The sequence below is a fragment of the Podarcis cretensis genome, assembly GCF_951804945.1.
Source record: "Podarcis cretensis genome assembly, chromosome: 3".
NCBI classification, from domain to species: domain Eukaryota; kingdom Metazoa; phylum Chordata; class Lepidosauria; order Squamata; family Lacertidae; genus Podarcis; species Podarcis cretensis.
Genome location: NC_137172.1, coordinates 49,854,005 through 49,876,361, shown reverse-complemented (window position 1 = coordinate 49,876,361; position 22,357 = coordinate 49,854,005). Strand labels below are relative to the sequence as shown.

The window sequence follows — 22,357 nt, the reverse complement described above, 5'->3', positions numbered from 1 at the left end:
TAAGGCTGCTATACACGCCCCCTCAGAGGCACCTGGTTGGGTGCCTGCCGATGGGCGTGGGCGCCAGCCAGGTGAGTGGGAGGCAGGGCTCGGGTTCCCGCCCACAACCACTCCCCTCTCTTCAGGAGGAGAGTCTTTGGGAGCTGCCCAGAGTGGCTGGGGAAACTCAGCCAGATGGGCGGGGTATTAATAAATAATAATAATAATAATAATAATAATATAATAACAATAACAATAATAATAATAAATGTGTTTGTGGTAGTGGGTGAGGGGGTTATTGTTTTGTTTTTTTATGTATTTATTGTTTTATGTTGCATTTATATGCTGTGAACTTCCCTAAGATCAACGTATGAAGAGCGTTATACTACGACTGTTGTTGTTTAGTCATTTAGTCATGTCCGACTCTTCGTGACCCCATGGACCAGAGCACGCCAGGCACTCCTGTCTCCACTGCCTCCCAGAGTTTGGTCAAACTCATGTTAGTATACTACTACTACTGCTGCTGCTGCTGCTGCTGCTGCTGCTGCTACAATGAGTCTCACAGCAGCCAATCCAATGGGCAAAGTGATTCAATGACACAAGCCCAACAGTGCTCTACTGCCAGAAATCCAGCAGACATATATAATATCCTATGGAAAGGTAGGTGGCAGAACAAGGCACAGGGAAGAGGAATAAATATCTACAAGCGTGCACATGATATTGGTGTGCTCTCAGCCCTATTTGTACATGGCTGTATTCTGTGTACTGACCTGTCTGCCATCATTTTCTCTACAGCCCTGAAGTTTTATGAGTGAGCCAGGAGCTCGGTCTACAACAGTAAGGCACAAATCCATATGTTTCACTGACTTGTCCTTTGTTAAGGCCCATTCCTGCAACAGAAAGGAAATGAGACATAGTTATATTCATGCAAAATGTTTGCAAAACATTTCATTTACCTGATTGTTACAAAATTCTTCTAATATGAGAAAAGGCTCTTACAAAGACAGAAGTGTCTGTTATGAAATGCAAATTGCTGATATTCCTTTCTCTCTCTCTCTCTCTCTCTCTCTCTCTCTCTCTACCTAGGGAGAAACATTTGAGAACTCTGCCCCAATGATTTTAGATGGTGCTTTGGAATCCAATATTAATCCTGGAATTGTGAATCTGGAAGTGCCGTACTGCTTTTAAGATAAAGTGGAGAGTTGTCCTATACTGCCCTCTGCTGGTGGCAGACAACATCATACAGCTGGATCCTACCTTCTGGGAATACCTAAATGTATTGAATGAATTTTAAGGTTTTGCTTCACCCCTAAGAAAGTAAGAAACAGGAAAGACTCACAGACAACGTTTGAACTGCCAGTGACATTTTATACCCATCTCTCTTATAAAACCTGTATTTTAGCATACCAGTCAAAGGCGACTATGGGGTTGCGGCGCTCATCTTGCTTTTCAGGCTGAGAGCGCCGGTGTTTGTCCAGTTTTCCAGGTCATGTGGCCAGAATGACTAAACCGCTTCTGGTGCCACGGAACACCGTGACGGAAACCAGAGCGCATTGAAACACCGTTTACTTTCCCGCCGCAGCAATACCTATTTATTTACGTGCACTGGTGTGGCAGAAGCTGGGACAGAGCAATGGGAGCTCACTCCATCGCAGGGATTTGAACGGCCAACCTTCCAACTGGCAAGCCCAAGAGGCTCAGTGGTTTAGACCACAGCGCCACCCGCGTCCCTTTCAGCACATACACCAGGCCATTTCTGATGACTATCGCCCACATAGGCAATGCATATTGAGGGTCTCGTTCCATCTCCAACTTGCTTTGAAGTGCAATTTCCCATTATTGGAGATGATCAAGATCGACCTCTCCGCTAACTACACTGTAAGAACCCAGCTCTTCCATAGGAATATTTCAAATGCAGAACTGCAGCAGCGCCACTTCATTTTCAGTAAAGAAACATGCAGCCTACTTCTGGGAAGTGGCAGCAAATGAAATCTGATTGTACTAGGAGTCAGATTAGGACGAAGGCGCCACTGAGCAATTGACTTAACTAATGGGGTTTGGCAAAGAAGCCATTTTGTAACAGTGTTTTAAAATGATTAATGTGCAAGTCAGCCCCTGAATGAAAATACTGAAAAACTACGTGAAGCATGAGATGTTAAAGGGTATTACAAGCATATCTTTCCCAAGTAGAAGGTTGTACGTTTAACGAACAATTATTCTTGGTTTTCATTCCATCAGCTTAATTTTATTTCCCACATGATCTGACACGCCTAAGTGGAGACTCGCTCCTCAACTATTGCGGCAGCTTAAAGTATTTCCAAAATGGAGCAACACTCATAGCGAATGGGGAGGGAGGGAGGGAGACAGTGTGGAAAAGGATTGAGGCAAAACAAATGTAGAAAAAAGGCTGTGGAAGAAATTAGCAGGCTAGGCTGGAGGGAAAGGAGGGCTGAATGAGGGCTTCCGAGTTGCAGACAGCATGGGTAGCCAAGAGGAGAATGGAACAAGGAGGAGGCATTTAATGAATGGCTGCAGTTAGAAAAAGATAAAATTATCATGCTTAAGGAGAAGGGCCAGGAGCTAAAGGAAAGCGTTCTGCTTTGACAAAAAGGCAGGAGTGATATGAATTTTGGGAACTGCCAACTTTTCTTAAGTTCCACTCCTGCCTTTGACCACAAGATGGTGCCATTCCCAAACAATGACCTTCACAAGCCAACGGAGAAAAAGCAACTGAAGTTGCAGTGCTAAGTTGCAAGATGAGAACAATTTAACTGCAACTCTGCTGCAGGAAAAGATGACCACAGGTACTTAATGCATCCATTGCTTGAGGTCTGTTGTGTATGCATGCTCCACTTCCCCTTCAGCCTATGGAATTTGTGCTCCTGTAGCCATGCCAGATATTTTATTTCTTTTCACTCAGCCAAACTATCCCCCATGCACTGCATGGGATATGGAAATAAATACGTAAGTTTATTGACATCACCTCTGCACATCATCTCAACATGAAGCAAAAAGGCATGAATTTTGAAAATGTCAGCTTTGTGTTCTCTTGTTTAAGGCACCATTTCATTGGTAGCTGTTTAATTATGTTTAACCCTGAGGTTCAAGAGCTGTTAATGGAAATCCATGTTCTAAAAGTAAGAATGTCTCTCTCACACGCATATACACTCAACCCATTCATTCACCGACCTTATCCTCAACATAAAAAAAAATGCTTGCAGAAGAAGAAGAGTTTGGATTTGGTATCCCGCTTTATCACTACCCGAAGGAGTCTCAAAGCGGCTAACATTCTCCTTTCCCTTCCTCCCCCACAACAAGCACTCTGTGAGGTGAGTGGGGCTGAGAGACTTCAGAGAAGTGTGATTAGCCCAAGGTCACCCAGCAGCTGAACGTGGAGGAGCGGAGACGCGAACCCAGTTCACCAGATTACAAGTCCACCGCTCTTAACCACTACACCACACAGGCCAAGTCTCAGAAGGATGAAGTAATACTTCAAATGTCTATATGTTAAGTTTCTGTATCTGCACAAACAATGAGAAGTTAAGCCTATTTACAGCCCACAAAAGTTAAATTATCCAGTATCCTTTCATTTGTCATGTCATATCTCCTTAACACAAACGGAAATCCACAATGACATATTTGGCAAACGTCAGAAGGAAAGGTGAGAAAACACAATTTAACAATGAATTTCCAAATAGGCAGGTCTAAAAGACTTAAAAGAGTAATATAGAAATAAACCTACTTTCTTTGGGGTGATAAAGAATATAAAATGTGATTTTCCCATCAATCTTGTTTCTAACATGTAGTGAATTTAATTTATTGCCACTTATGAACCTGTGATTACTAACCTGGTTTCCCCCGGCATTATGACATTCATAAACACCAACGACGCCATCTGCAAAATGGCCTAAAGTGTCAAGGCAATTGGTTCCTTGCTGCAAGGCCCCAAAAGCTATATCTTGGTGATCAGGTACCCTGAAAAGTAAAACACCACCAAATAGTTTAGAATTCCAAACATCCGTCAATATTAAAAACTACTCTATGTTTGAGTAAAATTCAGAGGCAACACAATGCAATTCTTTTCTAGAGCTTTCCTGTTGGTAGCTCTCTCAGCCTCCAACAAAATAGCATTTTAAATTCCCCTGGATTTGAAGATAAATGAGCAACAGCAGCCAACTGCACCACAGGAAGTTTTCCAATAAGCAGGTCTTCAAACACAGTTATGGAGGTACAGCAGAGAGCAGAAAAATACTCAATGTGCTGTGCATCTCTCTGCCTTGTATCCTTTAATATAGGCATTCAAAATATTCTTTCAAATCCCTTTCTCCCCATAACACACCTGATGAAGCAGCTAAAATAAACTGAACTGCATCTAGAATGACAATTGACAAGAGATGAGAAATTACTTCACACTGATCTGGTTTAAAGTACTGTCAGGGCAGAAACTCCCTTAACTAAACATGAATTAGTTATTCCTCAATATCTTTTCACCCCACCCTGTTAAATTCACATTTATATGCACAATAGGCAAAAAAAAGGGATTCTATCTACTTTAGTAATTATGAGTATGAAATAAGGAGTTGATAAGAAATAAGGAGTTCCAGATTATTTCCCTAGAAGTGACCACACACAGAAGAAAAAAAAATTATCCATGTGACTTTTATATAGTATGGGAAATACATGGCTTGAACCAGAAACTTTGTGGTTGGGGCCCGGTCTAGTAAGCCATCTGGGTTTGTATATTCCAATCTTCAGCTGCTTTTTAGGTGCAGATGGGAATAGGGACCTGAAATGTTAGCTTTTGTGATTGGCAAGCAGCGGCTGGCCTCTGAAGCAGCCTCCTATTCCAGCCTAGGCCAAATGGCAGAAAGGCAACTTTGCTTCCCGTCCCGGCCAACAGTACAGGACACCACTTTGAGCGCCTTAGATCAGGCATAGGCAAACTTGGCCCTCCAGGTGTTTTGAATCTACAATTCCCATCATCACTGACCACTGGTCCTGCTGGTTAGGGATCATGGGAGTTGTAGGCCAAAAACATCTGGAGGGCCAAGTTTGAGGAAGCCTGCCTTAGATGAAAGGTAGGATAGAAATGAAATAAATAAACAAACAAACATGTATATGCTATGTGTTGTGTTTTTAGTTTATGTGGATTTACAAAAGCAGCAACCCTAATCCTAGCAACACTGTCACACTTGGTGTACAAGCTGCATTTTGAAGGTATTAAAACAGATGGACCAAAGTCACAAAATAAAAGTTAAATGAGGAAAGGATAGTCGTCGTCCCCACTCCCCAATTTGCTGAAAAGCAACAGCAAACATCATTTGTATAAAACAGATGACTCACCTTAGCTCAGGGTACACATTTTCAAGATACCATTTGAATGGTTTGCAGTTAAGTCTCCTTCTCAACTCCATTCGGCTCTGAATACTATTGAGAGAAACAGTGTTTATCAGCTATATTTAAATTGGCACAATCTAAAAAGAACCATTGGTTCCTATCTCAAGGGTAGTTCTGTGTTGCTGGACGAAGAGCATCACTCAGGGTGCCACCTTGTGGTCAAAGGCAGAAAAGAGAATTTGAGGGAAAGCTCCCAGAGTTCTAGCCAAGCTCCAACAGGTTGCTCAGACAAGACACAGAAACATACACCGAGAGAACAAATGCCCACTTCCCTAACAATAACAAAATGGGAAAAGGATGTTAAGCTGGATAAACTATGGTGTTTAATTGGAGCAGCCAAAAACAGGGCGAGACCTGATGCCCCTCACCCAGCAACACAGAACTACCTTTCAGGTGTGAACCAACGCTTCTTTCTCTTGTTGCTGGAGAAGAGCTTCAATGAGGAACATGTTAAATAGAAAGGACGAGGTTTGTTCTTCCACCCGAGATCCCTCACTCCACTCCCCTGGATCATATTCGGGGTTAACGAAGGGATCCAGTGAGCCCAACGCTGCTGCTAGAGGAGGGCGTTGCAATAATGGATAAATATTAGCTGTCTCTCGGGGAATGTCAAAAGGGTTAAGGGAGTCTGGAGCAAGTTCAGCCCAACGTGGGGGTTGAATGTGGATGGGAGACCCTTTTGTGGTGGAGTTGCGACTGATCACACTGTCCGTTCTGTGAAGGCAAGACAGAAGTAGGTTTTGCCACAGGCAAGTCAGAAAGGATAGCAGTAATGTGACCCCTTAGCTCCACATACGTATCTGCCAACAAAGCTTCCTTTATTTGTTGTGAGAATGTCAGTAGTAAGCTGAAAGATAGGAGCCTGAGAAGCAGTTTGTAGAGCGCTTCAAACAGGGATTTTATTGGGCACAGAAGGCTGAACGGACTGAATAGAGGGATGCAGGGGAGGGGGTAGGAGTTAAAAAACAACAACACAAAACCATAAACTGCCCATCCTCAGAGGACCAGGGAGAATGCAAAACCTCTAAAAGGGAACGCTGCGAGTTGTCACACAGTATCCTCGAGCCCTCACTCTTTATAAGGAAAGGGGCAGTCACTAGCCTCAGTCAGGAGGTCTGAGTGCTGCTAGGAGGCATTCCTAGATAATAAGAGCAATTGGCTTCACATCCATTTGCCGCTTCCCCTACAGAAGCCTCAGCGGCTTTCAGGTTTTGTGTTGCTCCGCAGATTACCGGTTGGTTAGTGCCACCTGAGGCCACATTCTCTGGCTAGCCGACTACCACTAGAGCAGCAAGGAGGAGCCTGAGAGGCAGGAAGCTAAGTTCCCTTAAGGGAGAGAGCTAGGTGCAGAAAATTCTGGATTCTGGGAGCTTCCCTCACATCTTTCTTATCTTTGACCATAAGGCGGGACTGAAACCTTCACTGATGCCCTTCTCTGGAGACATGTGAAACTGTATTTCTATAGTCAACGATACTTTAAGCATTAACTTTACAATATTTCAAATCCAGGCCACCTCCGAAAGGCAATCTCAAAACGCACAAACAATAGGAAAGGAGTAATTACACTTACTTGCCATAAGGTACATTTCTGGCTGAAGGCACTGCTGCGTAATAGAAATTTTTGTATTCATCCATCCAGACTTCTGCTGCTCTACGTGTATTTCTGGAAATATAATTCAGTATGTTATGATATTTTTGCTCTTATTAATGTGGCAGGGTCCTCATTCCCTTCTTATCTGAGTACTGCAGATCCTTGAACATTAAAGATGCTGCAGGAACCAAAATAATAGACAAGTTTCATTCTTTCCCTCCTTTAGGTCATGATCTTACTCAAAAAAATGAGGATCTTCCTTCTCCATTGACCAAGCGTTTGTAGAAAAACCGATTTCGGTGCCATTGTCAGTAAGATACATTTTGAGGTTAACATGTTCACAACTAGCACGGCATGTTCCTTTCCAATTTGTATTTTTATTGCTCCCAGTAATATTGTTTGAGGATTCATTTTGATCTCATGTCCTACTATACTTCTGATACACTTAGCATCTGATCAGTGTTGGCTAACCCAAGGACCTTGATACCAAATATGGGCATATGTGCACTCTTCCTCTTTTATACTAACAACTGAGACATACTCGGCTACATTTTGACTCCCAATTTTTTCTCGTTGCCATAGAAACATGCTGAAATCCAAAGACCTTTATTAATTCAATATGTATTGATTCATACTCACCGGAATTTATTCAAAACCTTCTATTTTATCTTAACAGGCAATAAAATAATTATTGGTGGAAGTACTTACACAAATATTTGGCAATATACTTTCATTTTTCTGACTGCTGCGCTTCCTAACCATGAACATGGTAGCTAGGTCTAACTAGTCATGTTCAGCTTTGCTTTTTCTACACTGCCCTGAAATTAACTTCTAAAAGATTTGCTTTATCAGTGACATCAACCCCATAACCTTCTAACTACAATTAGAACTTGTCACACTTTCAATGGTTGGTTGGTTGGTTTGATCATCGATAGTGGCAATATCATAATTCCCTAAATTGATTTTGTATCCCAGCACTTTTCTATAATATGGTTACTTTCTTTAACAACCTTTTCGACTGATGTCATTGGTCTTTGAAGGAGAAAAACTATACCACCAGTGTAACGCAGAATTTTTGCCCCACACCAGGCAATGTTTGCTAAAGGTTAGCACATTTAGTTATTCTGACAGTAGTTTAAGCTGCAAAGACTTTTTAAAAACCTCAATAGCATTTTACTCTTTGATAAAGAGCTCTGCCAGCTAATTATAAGCTAATCATCTTTGGTTCCATTGGTTTACTTAAAGCAATCTCTTGACCGTTACCTTGCAAAAACGGTACCACTTCCTCCTGGGAAGGTATAAGGGTGTTGTTTTCGGAACACGTGGCCAACTCTGCTGCATGGAATTATTTCTAGGCTCCCTCCGCACTGCCAAACACGGAATGAAATCTCTGTCATTGGGAAACAAGCAATAGATAATAAAAAAGAAGGATACAAGAATGCAGAAATAGTTAGTTCTCTCTTCCTCCAAACATTCCCATTGCCCGCAACGCATGCACAGTATGTATATTTTTAAATCCCTGGAAATTTCTCGGGATTTTCTTTTATCCTGAAAAAAGGGAGTTGAGAGAGTTTTTATTACTTGATTGAAAAAAGGAAATACTGTGATGGGAGAGGGGCTGTGGATGCACAAATATGCAGGAATATCTGAATCAACATTTCCCATTTATTTTCTTCCCTTTTTTGTTCTTTAATATGGATTTGTAGGCTATGGAAACAGTGCAGTTGCCTAGTCTTCTGAGGTTATTATCCCATTTTGCTTCAGCAATTTGTGCACACTGAAGCAACATCACACTAGAAGAGCAAGAATGAATGATAAGAAACGCATCAATGTCAGGGGTGGTGGGACCCATTTGTGCAAGAATCAAGCTCGTCTCTCCCACGTGGTTTCTATATTCTTATATACGGCAGCAATGCAGATGGCAACCACTTCCCTCAGAATCAATAAGAACAAAATTGCTACTTTTGTTCCAGTTCTTTCTACCCTGCGCTATTTTTATGTGCCCCTCATGTCAACACTTATGGCAAACCTGTTACTTCACCTCTCAAATTCTCATTTTGGATCAGGTTAATTTACTCCCTTTCTTTCCTAATACAGTAAAAAGGACAAGCTTATGTCACCAGTACAAATTATTTAAAATGCCCACGTACTTACAATTAGGTAATTAAAAATGTTTAAATTCCAACATTCAATAGGCTACCATAACTATGTGAACATTCGTATTTCTTGACTCTTACATTAACACCTTGAAATAAAGACCAATAACTAAAGTGCTAGCATTGGGGGGGGGGGGGGAGAGAGAATCAATATTTGACGGTGTAATAGAACTATAAAATCACAATCCATCTTCGGCTAAGGTGCCAAGTGTCTACTAGGAATGATAATCAAAATTAATTAGCTCATCCCTCAAGTAATGACTTTACAATAGATTCCTTAAAGTTTTCACAAGAAAATTAAACCCATGAACTGTGTGTGCCCAACTTTAAGTTTTAAAAAGTGTGGAATGTTTTTTAAACCCTGCTAAATGACACACTTTTGCAACATTTTAATTAACACAGAATGGTGTTTCCAAATTATGCATGACTTGTTTAAAGGCTAAAATCCCTTTAGTTTTTGTCTGCTTCTCCCTTGTACAAAGAAGTCCTCTCAGCTTTTATTTTTCAACATAAAGCTCTAATTTTAGAATGCAGCCCTGTTGTGGCTGAATTTTTGCCAATAATCCACTTAAAGTATTAGCTGTCATTTTAACCCACTCCAGACAGTGAACTAAAGGCCATGAACTCACAAAAATTAGGTTACAGTATAATTTGCTTTTCTTCAAGAGAGAATTCTATGCAGAAAGATTCTTACCTAGATTTTCTCCACCCCATACATCCATCATCATATCATATTTTCCCAGCTCTTCAAAATAAAATTTGTCCATCACAAAGAGTCCGCCAGCTATCATTGGTGTTCTAAAGAGACAGGAGGGATAAAAGAGGGAAACTGAACATTACATACTGGCACAGGATAATCGGATACGAAGACTCTTCAACAAAGCATTTTCTGTTCATACCTTAAACAGGCCATTTTGCTTAGTTCTAGCTATCTGCATATGCTACTGCTCTGAAACACGTTATCACGTAACTAATGCAATTAGGACTGATTCCTGGTTAACCATTTCTCAGATTTCTTGGAAGCAGATGTGGCTATTCCTAGAAACTGAAAAAATGTTATCTGCTTGCAGCTTGTTCTGAAACAGACCATAAGTAGCCAGAAACTAGGATCCCTAGTTCAGATTATACAAGAAGCTGAAATTCAAACTTAAAGTGAATTCTGCTACAGTCTTCCTTTGGACTGTGCAGAGAGAAGTGGGGGAGAAGCTTGAGAGTCCAAGGACTGTTAAGGCTCCTTCCTGCTCCTGCATATTATCATAAATTAGTATGATGTGCCCTAGAGCAAGTTATAGCTTAAGATATGTGAAAATATAACTCTTTGCCCTCTGAAGTTCTTTAAGTATTTTACAAACCAACATACAAATCTATCCCATTTAAATTCAGGATAACGCGTATTCTGCTCAAAACGTTCTTTGCCTTAGATATGAGTTATGCACATTTGGTTATTCTGCTTCTTGTGTTCATGGAGAGGGATAACAACTTATGTGGCACACAAATCCCACACCTCTGACCACTGGAATTCTAAGAGATCCCCTGCCAACTTTTAAGCATATCATTCTGAAGGAAAGGAAATTTACATTAATTTAAAGTGACAGCAGATATCCCGTGAAAGAGAGTTCTATGCAGAGAACTAAATTTAGGATCTGCATGGAACACATACAGTGCAACAGTTTAAAACGGGGTGGCTAACCGTTTCTTGGCCCAAGGACTATCTATTCACCCCTAGCCAGCCTTCTGAAGGGTACATACACTTTGGTGTGGCCAAAGTGGGTGTGGACAGCCCTCTCTTGCTCTCTCACACATGCCACACACCACCTCATGCAAACCACACACCCCAGAGGCTGCTCTCATTTCCCACGTAAAGTTCAGACTGCTGCCATTTTATTTCTGGCGTGGGTGGGTGGGTGTGGGGCACTCAACCACACCAAGCTAAAAATGAATCCTGTTTTTGAAAACATGTTAAACTGAAAACCAAAACCAAACTTGCCAGTATCAAGCACAAATTGAGATGGGAGGGGAGTCAAGCTGGGAAAACACCTTGCCTGGGGGGGGGGGGGTCAAAGCAGCAACCACATAGACTGCACTTTGCACATTCAACCTTTCCTTTTTTGGATTTCTTTTCCTTGATCCCAAGGAGATGCAAAGTGCAGCTGGGACCAGTCTCAGCAGCCTGGCTCCACCCTCATTCCAAACTTGCTTCTTCTCTTCCTCCTCGCAGGCAGTGGGTGCGGAATGCTAGGGAAAGGGGAAGCTCATCCTTAGAAGGCTAAGGGATGATATGTTGACTGTGTTACGTTTTGTTTGCTTCAGAGTGCTGCTCCCTTCTGGGAAGGGGCTGACAAGGGAAAAGGAAAGGAAGGATGCACCACCAGCAATCCATTGCAAGATCATAGCAAATCTCTGTTTTTGAGCTAGATAACCATATCTGCTCATCCTGCCCAGCAAGAGCCAGTGACTTCAGCTACTCTAGGGAACAGACATATGTCTTCATTCATTAGGCATTGGCACAAAGGATGCTAAGCATTGCAGAAGCTCCCTTAAAGAGGAAGGAGCTCTTAATAAAGGAAGTGGCAGCTGCCTCTTGCAGTGACTGCACAAAGGAAATTCAGCCCTGCCAAACAATAAAACACAAACAGCCAAACACCCATGAAACACAGACCCAGTGCCATTATTATTATTATTATTATTATTATTATTATTAAAAAGCTGCAAAAATTGAGGGGGTCCCCAAAGACCCACCAGAAACCCTTCTGGGAGGCCAGAGATTGCTCACAGGTTAGCCATCCTTGGTTTAGAAGTTAATAGTTTAAAAGTTCAATAGTAATAAGAATCAAACTGTGTACACAAGAATAATTTGTATGCTCACTTTATGCTATTTGGGTAAAGCAGCAACTAAAGAATGAATTAAATTAGTACGCTATCCATTTTGTGAGACCACTACTGTTAAAGGAGTCTTGTATTAACTAATTTTCTATATTGCTTTCTTGGTATGTTGTGCACAACAGAAAATCACTAAGCGTCATAAAACAGTTTTCAATTTCTCCTTCCTTGACGGCAGTTCAACCTCACCTTAAACGTAAGGTTATACCTTTTTATGTTTTGCAATGTTAAGTCTCAGATGACTCAATATCACTAGCACAGCAAAACTCTGGTATTTAATACACAGTGAGCAATATTTGACTTCAAGTACCAGCCTGCCATATTTCAAGTTGAGACTTTAATTTGCAAGACTTTCCTCCTGCATTTAGAGTTTGTGATGTGCAAAGTAATTCAAGAGCAGTCTGCCAAGCATAACCTGGGGAGATGGTAACTCAAAGTTGCACTTACTAAGAACCACAACATTGTTTTGTGAGGGGAAGGGTGGTGGCAGGAACATACTTTATGGGAGCAACTGGGTTTCCTTGCCGTGCTCTTCTTTGCTCAGGTGTCATGTAATCCCACTTGAATACCAAATTCCAGTCGAAGCCTAAGAGACAGTGGGGAGGGAAAAGAAAAAGTTACAAAAGTGCAGATCGGATATTACAACATTTTGTTTCTTTTAGTTTTTGGACCCATGGTTTAAAACAGACAAAAGTTTGCTTTAATCTATGGTTTCTTGTTTGCATGTAATGACAAGCAAGGGTTCTAAAGTTAAATTAAACAGTGTGGAAGTCCTGTTGTGCAGGAGAATGCAAGAACAGGAAGAATGCATGAGATTTCCAGCTCATTCACATAACATGGAACCATGTGCGGTTTGTAAACAACAGCTAAGGGTTTAACAACAAATGCATCTTTTGAGGTTGTTTGATTCCTCTCTGCTGATGCAGAGAGGAAACAGTGTTATGAATGAATCGGGGACCATGTTGTTTTGCTGCAACAAAGCACAATGAGCGAGCCGAGAACAAATAATGGCTACAGACCGAGGTAACAATTGCAGGTTATGATGTATTATTATACAGAGGCTTGTCTGTTCCTCTCTGTGTGCACTTAGAGGGTCAAAGTGACCAAGATCAGAGCCCATTACTGGGATGCGCAAGAGAGACCGCTGCCTCCGCTCTGGCTGGGCTAGGGGAAATCAGAATGAAATTAAGGCTGCTTTTCCCTGTGCATTTGTTCAATTACTAATGCTAAATTAGGACAATAGTTGTGAGACGTAAATTATTCCCACTGCTCTGCAAAAACAGTCAGAAATAGCTTGCAAACCATAACTACTGGCGTTATGGTTAAAGGTAAAGGTAAATGACCCCTGACAGTTAAGTCCAGTCGCGAACAACTCAGGGGTTGCGGCGCTCATCTCATTCTATAGGCCGAGGGAGATGGTGTTTGTCTGCAGACAGCTTCATGTGGCCAGCATGACTAAGCTGCTTCTGGCAAACCATTTACCTTCCCGCCAGAGCGGTACCTACTTATCTACTTGCACCGCATGCTTTCGAACTGCTAGGTTGGCAAGAGCTGGGACTGAGCAACGGGAGCTCACCCCGTCGCAGGGATTCGAACTGCTGACCTTCCGATCGGCAAGCCCTAGGCTCTGTGGTTTAGATCACAAAACCACCTGCATCCTGGAGTTATGGTTAGGAGCTTGTAAATAGCTTGCAACTACTAACCATAACTCCAGGGCCACATGCGCAGAGACCAGCTGTTAGCTGTTACAGAAAATCTGCTGATATGGAGCTTACAGACAAGCTTCAAGGGTTGTTGTGAAGTTAAGCAGGGAGGGGAAGAACCATATTCTTCAACTTGTTCTCCTGGGTGGAAAAGCACAATTTAAATGTAATACAGGAGAGACAGATATTCTTGTTACCCCAGATGATTGCAATAATGAATATTCTGAATGTGCCACAACAGTGTAATTTATAATCCTTTTATAATTGCTGGATATCTGACACCTAAAAAGTTAGACAATTATGCATTTCCAAACTTTCCTTTGATGAAGAATTATTTTATTTTCCCCAGAAGGAAAGCGGCATACTTTTGGAATATGTATTTCCCAAGTCATACCTAAACACCGACCAGAAGCATTTTAATATTTTTCTGTAATTTGAGACTTTGTACAAGAAGCCATTTTATTTCCCTAAGGCTAAGGGACTCTGCTTATCTTGCTAGACTATACACAAGGGGACTGGAAATTGGTTAGAAGTGTCAGAATAATTCACTGAATTTCAGTTGAAAATGAAGTCCAATGGTAAAATGTGCATAATAGGCTAATTAGTATGATAGAAGCAAAATGAGTCTCAACTGTTTTTTCTACATGTGTATACATGTGCTGCTCTTATTCATATGCCCTCCTCTGCTTAGCAGATCTGTAGGCTATCAGAAGCAATATACCAATTAAGATACAAGCTCAACTTACTTTCATTGTACTTAGATCCTTCATCAGAAAAGCATTCTGCATACTAATTTTACACAGCACTAATTGTAGTGTTGTGATCACTAAAATGCTTTTTCAAATAGCAATTTGGCACAGAATGTTCTTAATCCAAACAGTAGAATAAATGCAACTGCTTCCCAGCTATTATTGAGCCAGAAGTTGTATGCACGAGAACAGGCATTAGGGGGCTCTTCTGGAGCAAGAACGAAAAACATCGAGCATAAGATATCTTGAAGGGCTGGCAGGATTAAGGAAAGTAATCTGACATGGATGCATCAGCCCAATTTGATCAGACAAGTTCCACCTACTTTAAGGCTAAATGGAAATTGTGTACCAAGATGAGTTGTACAGCTAAAATGGACAACACCATAAAGAAGTCTCTCCCCCCCCTTTCATAAGGAAATTAAGTCACCATCACCTGCTCATAATGTTTATCTGAAACTAGAAGACATGAATGGTTTTGAGGGGAAGGCCTCAAGGATATGGGAAGGGAAGAGAAAGGGCTTTTCTGTTCCCTTTTCCCTTTCCCGAAATCCAGTTCAGCCCTTGTAAAACCTGATCAGGACTGGAGTGCCCTACCTGGGTGGATGGAGCAGCCAAGTAATTTCGTTGTCCCCGAGAGGGGGCAATGACAATAAAGATATTATTATTATTATTATTATTATTATTATTATTATTATTATTATTATGATAACTGTTTCAGGTTTACAGAAGCCCTCTTTCGAGGAGTGGTGATATACTGAACATTCTGCTTGTTCTTCTTGTTATTTTATTTGTTGCTTTCTCCAAAAGATCTCCAAAGCTAATTACAGCAATAAACTTCACACAAATGTAGTTCATACAAATGCAACATTTAAAATCAACTAACAGAGAGAAATAGCAAAAGAACTAGGCATTGTATATTCTGTTTCCATGCATGCTACTCTGGCATATATGGACTTAAATTTGAGGTAGAAACATCCCACTTTATATCTCCTGAACACTTCTGTTTTCATGGCTTAGGTATAGCCTTACATTTTTGTGAAGTCATTATAAAGATCCACCATTTCTATCAGATTTTTCAATTCAGAAAGTAACATTTCTTTTTTAAAAAAAACCAAACAAACTTAACAGGTATTCATTCAAAACTATGCCATAAAAGACCTGATTCAACAAGAACACCCCAACTCTTTTTTTTCCGATTTTAGCTGTATGTTGTGATACTTTGGTGTGTTCACATTTAGGGGTCCCGGGAAGATCCTATATTCCAGTGAAGGTACATACCTCCTTTTAAATCAGCCGATGCTCCCACATACTGGAAGTTGTCCATATTAATCACATCAATTATAGGAGACACAACTCGGGTCTTGTCCTAAAATAAATATTTGGAGGGGGGTGGAGTCAGTGTAAAATATTCAGAGACGGAAAGTCATTGAAACTTTTTGAAATGGATGGAAATTGTCACAAAATCCATACAAAGGCAATCTACTTTTCTGATTATACCTCCCTTGAAATGTATTTGCTAGAAAATATTTCTCTATAATTAAGTTTTCCTTATGTCCTCAAGCCCCATTGTTCATTCTATACTTTATTTATGTGAAAAGTAAACCTGGGTACTGAAGGCACCATTCACATGGCAAGCAACAGTAATTTGTGCAAGCCTGGCCCTGCAATAGTCTCAAAGCTGAACTCTATAGCACCTGCCATCAAAGTCATAAATTTATTGGTATTCTATCTTTCCTATAAGAAGTGTTTAACCTCTAATGCATCTGTTGGAGGGAGATTAGGCAGATGAGTTGATCAAGAACCCTCAAGTGAGCCTTGGATCTGAGCAGGAATTTGAATTTCCCCCCACATCCAAGGCCAATAATCCAGCTGGTAGGAGGATCATGAGGATCTGGGGAAGGGTGAGGGCAACACAGTGGGATCGCACCAAATAAAATGGATCAGGAGACAAGGAAAGGAACAGTCCAACCTGTTTGGGTGTGTTCAGGAAAGCAGAGGGGGGCTAATTATGGAACCCTACAACTATCTATCAATAAAATGTGTGCCAGGGAGGTTAGACGGCAACCAAGAAGAACCCCAGGGTAGCTGTGGGGCACAGGGAGCCCTGCGAAAAAGAGTGGGGGCTTATTCCTCTGTGTCTAGGCTGTGCATGATCGCCAAGCAGGCAAGAAAAAGCAAGGAAGTGCTAAAGATCCTGTGTACGACACACAGAACTATTCACTTCTGTCTCTATCTTCTCTGCCCTCCATTTCTTGCTTTGACTCCTATGACCTGCCTCTTTCTTCTTCACTCCATGGCCCCCTTCCCTCTGCTTCCATTGAGTCCTTGTCCCTTGCCTCTCTAACCCATCTCTTTCTGTATTTTTCAGCTTGGTCTTCAGTCCTCCACCTTTTGCTTGCTCCCCCCAAAACCAGCAGAGCCAAGAACTAGCACAGTTAAGTCTTAATGGTAAAAATGCAGGTCTTGAGGCAAGTGAGAAGCTTCACCCACCAGCTCCCACACCTTCGTGTTTATCTCAGTTCATCCTCCTCTCTGGCTCTCTTTGTGAGTGCACACATGTGCACTTTTTAAATATAAAGATGTTTTATACTTGTGCATACCTCGGGGCTCCCTCCCCCCTGAGTCTCCCAATACCTCCCTCTTGAGTATGGTAGTGATGTTTTGGCTACATAAGCAGTGTCCCTTGAAGACTAAAAAGAGTTGTAATGATGATTACAACAAGATTATGCTTACTCCTATTATACTGTCTATCCTACACTCAGTGCTTTTCCCCCAAGGGGTACTCAGGAGTACTCAAGGGTACACAGTACCGGCACTTCTCTTTATTATTATTAAAAAGTGTGGTATGTACTGTAACAACTTCATGGCGAATACAGGCACCTATTTTTCTAGAAAAAAAGCACTGCCAATGCTACTATAAAAGTACAGTGGTACCTCGGTTTTTGAACGTCTCCGTTGACAAATGTTTCACAACTCGAACACTGTAAACCTGGAAGTAAATGCTTCGGTTTTCAAACTCGCCTCAGAAGTCGAACAGGAAATGCGGCTTCCGTATCAAGTTTTCCATATTGAGATTTCCATTTTGAGGCTTCCGTTTTGAGTTTTTGGACGTTTCGGAACTCAAGCGGTATTCCGGAATGGATTATGTTCAAAAACCGAGGTACCACTGTATAACGTTTGCCAGTATCATTGCCAGTTATTAAGTAAACCACTTCCAAACTGTCTGTAACAATAGCTGATTATAATATAAAAATTTCCTGAATTCAAAGTTAACACCAAACAGAAGTGACAAAACTTGCCTGCTGTTAAAATAATCAGCTTTACAATAATGCATAACACAAAGGAATTTGACTACATTTTCTTGGAAAGAACTTCCAAACCCTTGTTCACTGGTTTCCTTTTCTGCAATTTTCTCAGTCTTATGGTATGCTTCTTGATATGGGTTAAGCGTGTATCCCAAGTGTAACTATGCTATAGTAACATTGCACTGTGATATGACCACTGTTTTCAAACACTTTCCTAATACCTAACAGAATTGAGGTCAAATCAATTGTTGGCAGACATGTCAACTATTGCTAGGTTTAATTGCGTGTCCTACTAAACCAAGAACTACCCTCAGGAATGCTTTATTTTAAATCAATGATTATTTACAAACAATTCTGCTCTAATCATGTGAGGGGCAAAATGTACAAATCTCCCTGCCTGAAATACTACTTTTTCAAATTTCATTTCATTCATTTATTTGGTTCATTTACAGACCATCCTTCATCGAGTTAGGATCACAAGGTTGTTCACAATACGGTAAAAAAACCACTATCCATGGATGAAATCAGGAGTTCACAACTCTTTGTATCAAATTGGCATGCTAGTTAGTACACTGGGAATTATTTTGGAAGAGCAGTTTGAAATGAGAAGCAGATTGAAAACAGCCACTACAAATGATTTTAAGCACCACAGAATTCAAACAAAACAGTGTTTATGGATCAATAGTCTATGTTCTTCATAACAAACCTCAGCTACTCTCTCTAGAAGAGGCTCCAGCCAGTGCTCGTTGCATTCACAATGACTATCCAAGAACGTCAGTACTTTAGCCTGTGCTGCATCTGCCCCTCGGACACGAGAACGCATCAAACCTGAAAATCAAGACCACATATTAGCCAACAACTTCCCGCATCCTAACCACCGTGCGTATCCAGAGGTTGCAGCGGAATGAGGGAAGTCTCCCCTCTTCGCATCATGGTGCCTGAAAATTAGGAGTGTCGCTGTAGCAAGTTCCTAAGCACTAAGGACATTATGAAACATAATTGTCAGGGAACTGCCATCGGAAGGACAGGTGGTGAGAAGGCTTCAGGAGAATAGGAGAGCCTCTTCTTCAGCAGAAGAGGGAACTAGTAGGGGGAGTGCGGGAGCTCCAAAGGAAAGGGAGTCGGAGGGGAGGCTCTGGGATACTTCCAGTGAGAACAGCGAGGAGGTATCAGAACAGCCTTTAAGGACCCCCACCCCTCGCCGGAAACTGTCACGCAGGGAATCCAGGAGGCGCATGTCTGTGAAACAGCTTTTATGTTGGAAACGTTTCCGCAAACGCCCACTGTCAGATTCTACCAGCGACTGACGGAGCCTTGCTGAAGGGCTCCGCTCAAGGCAGGGTTTCACTACACTGAGTGAGCTCTGAGGGATCCAGTTTCAACGCACAACCAGCTCATTATCCCACCACAGCAATCTGACAGTCCCTGAAAGCAGCTTGTGCAAAGAGAGGCATCATGAGCAACCCAGCCGGAGCCGGAGATGGGGGAGCAGCTGCAGCCGGTCCTAGCCTGGAAGAAAGGTACAGGATGTTGGAGGTACAGTTAGCTCTGCAAACGGCGAGGCTGGAGGAGAGGAGGGCTCATGATGCAGAAAAGGGGAAAGCCGCCCAGCTCTCGAGGAAAGTGCCAGGACTGGTGCAGAAGTTTGGGGGTGATCCCAGGAATTATCAAGCCTTCAGGACAGAGATGCAATATGCCCTCAATCTGCAGTTTGATGATTTTCCTGATGAGGATTCGAGGGTTGCTTTTGTGATTGGGCATCTCGAAGGCGGGGCCAGAGATTGGGTGAGGCCACTAATGGCAGCCAATAATGAAGCCCTAAGGGACACAAGGAAGTTTTTTCGCGCCATGGATCTGATGTTTTCCAGCGAGATTGAGCAGGGAGTGGCGCGCAGGCAGTTAATGGCGTGTAAACAAGGGAACCGATCTGTCCGTGAGTACTGGACTGAGTTCACCATGTTGATCCATAAATTAGGATGGGATTTGTCAGCGGAACCGATACAAATGCTGTTCGAAGAAGGACTATCTTCGGCAGTGAAAGACGAACTTTCCCGGGGGCCCAGGGCGGAGTCTATGGACCATCTGACTAAATCAGCGCTGGCCATAGGGTCACGCCAGGAGGCCAGAGCCTTGGAGAAGCGGGAAGGGAAAGGGGAGCGTTGGAGGGATTTCCGCATTCCAGAGATGCCAGAGCAGCCCTCTCTGCCAGCAGAGCCGATGGAAATCGGAACAGCGCGCGCGCGCGCAATTTCAAACCCCAGTGAAGGGCGGAAGAAGGAGGGAAAAGGCGCCAAGAAATGTTTTCTCTGCCAACAGCCAGGTCATTTTGCCAGAGTTTGTCCGCAAAGAAAGGAATGGCAAGGAATGGCGGGGGCTGTTGGGGAGGAGGGGGAAGGAGCTAAGGAGCAAGTAAAAGCCAACGCCTGGCTGCCACCGACGGGGCACAGCAGCCAGGCCAAGGAACAGTAAATGTGCCCACGCCAGAACCCCCAAGACCAGCTCTTGTAATAGAGGTATTGCTGGAGCTGGCAAACGGACACCCACTAAAAGTGAAGGCGCTATTAGACTCAGGCAGCTCCTGCAACTTTATGAGTAAGGAGTTTGCAGCCGCCCATCAGATACAAACCATTCCTTTAAAAAATCCCCTGCAGGTGACCACGATTGATGGGAGGGCGCTGTTGGGGGGAGAAGTAGACCAGCAGACTGTCCCCATGACAATGAGGGTGGCAAGACACACGGAACGGATAGCGTTTAATATAGCCACGTTGGGAGGAGCGCCCATCATTTTGGGGATGAGCTGGCTAGCGCTGCATGATCCGCTTGTGGGATGGCATCAGAGAGTGGTTTCCTTTGGGTCAGCACATTGTATGGGACACTGCACAGAAAAAGGGGGCCAAGTAGGCACTCAGGCCACGTTAGCAAAGATAGAAGCAATGGAACAAGGCAGGGTACCACGACAATATGCAGATTTTGCCGACGTCTTCAGCGAAAGGGAAGCAGATAAACTACCCCCGCACAGACCCTTTGACTGCCAAATCAACTTACTTCCAGGAGCGCAATTGCCAGTGGGCAAGGTGTATGCAATGTCTGACAGAGAGATGCAGGAGCTAAGGGAGTTTATTGACAAAAACCTCAAGCGTGGGTTCATCAGGGAGTCACGAGCGGTGGGGGGTAGCCCAGTGTTCTTTGTAGACAAAAAAAACTCGGACAAACCGAGATTAATTGTGGATTTCAGGGCCCTAAACGCAGTGTCCGAACCCGTGACCTTCCCTATGCCCAGAATCGATGACATTCTGACCCGGGTGAGAAAAGGGAAGATTTTTACCAAGCTGGACCTGAGGGGGGCGTATAACCTGATACGTATGAGAAAGGGAGATGAGTGGAAAACCACTATGTTCACCCCCTTGGGGGCATTTGAGTACTGCGTTATGCCTTTCGGCCTCCAGGCGGGTTCCGCAGTATTTCAATCATTCATGAATCACGTACTAGGACCATTGCTGTACAAGAACTGCGCTGCGTTCTTGGACGATGTGCTGGTGTACTCAGAGGATGAAGAGCAGCATGTGCGAGATGTAAGAGAAGTACTGAGCAAACTGCAAGAAAACCAGCTGTGGGTGAAACTGGAGAAGTGTCAGTTTCACACCAGGGAGGTGGAATTCCTTGGGTACCGGTTGTCGGACAAGGGGCTGGCCATGGATCCTAGCAAGGTGCAAGCAGTGCTGGAATGGAGGCCACCGAAAACTAAGAAAGATGTGCAGAGGTTTTTGGGGTTCGGAAACTTCTATCGGAAGTTCATCAAGAACTTCGCCCATTTAACAGCCCCCATCACGGATTGTCTCAGCAGCAAGAAGAAATTTGTCTGGACGGAAGAAGCGCAGCGAGCTTTCGAAAGTTTAAAGAGGGCGTTTGCTTCGGAAGAACAACTCTTACACGTGGATCTGCAGCAGCCGATGAGGGTGGAAACCGACGCGTCTGACAGAGCGGTGGGCGCCGTGCTTCTGCAGCCAGGAGCGAATACGTCGGAATGGAGGCCGTGTGCCTTCTTCTCGAGGAAATTGAACAAGTCTGAGAGGAATTATACGGTGTACGACAGAGAATTACTCGCTGTCCACGAAGCGTTCAAGAGATGGAGACACCTGTTGATTGGGGCGCAACACAAGGTTCAAGTGCGGACAGACCACAAAAATCTAGAATACTGGAGAACAGCCCGAGTATTGAACCAGAGACAAGTAAGATGGGCGCAAGAGTTCTCCAAGTTCAATTTTGAAATTCGCTACGTGCCAGGGGCTGAGAATGTCAGGGCGGACGCTCTCTCCAGAAAACCTGAGTACTTGGAGGGGGAAGGAGGGGCGGAAGAAAGACATATCATCTCAGAGGACCACTGGGTTTGTGGGGCGGCATTGGTGGGGCAAAGAGAACTGGTAGAGGGTATTGAAAACGATGAATATGCCCAAGAGAAACTTAGGGAACTCAGGGAGACAGGTGAGAACGCAGGGGGGTTTGAGGAAAAGAACGGAAAACTATATTACAAAGGGGCGCTCTACATACCAGGTGGGGGACTAAGAGGGCGGGTGCTTAAACAGTTGCATGACAGCCC

The 22,357-nt window shown here is 43.0% G+C and overlaps 1 protein-coding gene across 1 annotated transcript in view; it reads right to left on the bottom strand.

Annotated features, from left to right (window-relative positions):
- Positions 1–22,357, bottom strand: part of GALNT2 (polypeptide N-acetylgalactosaminyltransferase 2) — a 72,867-nt gene that overhangs the window by 4,007 nt on the left and 46,503 nt on the right. The window contains exons 7-15 of the mRNA XM_079971360.1: positions 18,467–18,588; positions 15,734–15,821; positions 12,502–12,589; positions 9,818–9,921; positions 8,231–8,357; positions 6,947–7,039; positions 5,323–5,406; positions 3,828–3,954; positions 750–869 (exon numbers count right to left, since the gene is read on the bottom strand). Of these exons, the coding sequence (XP_079827486.1) occupies positions 750–869; positions 3,828–3,954; positions 5,323–5,406; positions 6,947–7,039; positions 8,231–8,357; positions 9,818–9,921; positions 12,502–12,589; positions 15,734–15,821; positions 18,467–18,588 (953 nt within the window). The remainder of the gene's footprint in view (positions 1–749; positions 870–3,827; positions 3,955–5,322; positions 5,407–6,946; positions 7,040–8,230; positions 8,358–9,817; positions 9,922–12,501; positions 12,590–15,733; positions 15,822–18,466; positions 18,589–22,357) is intronic.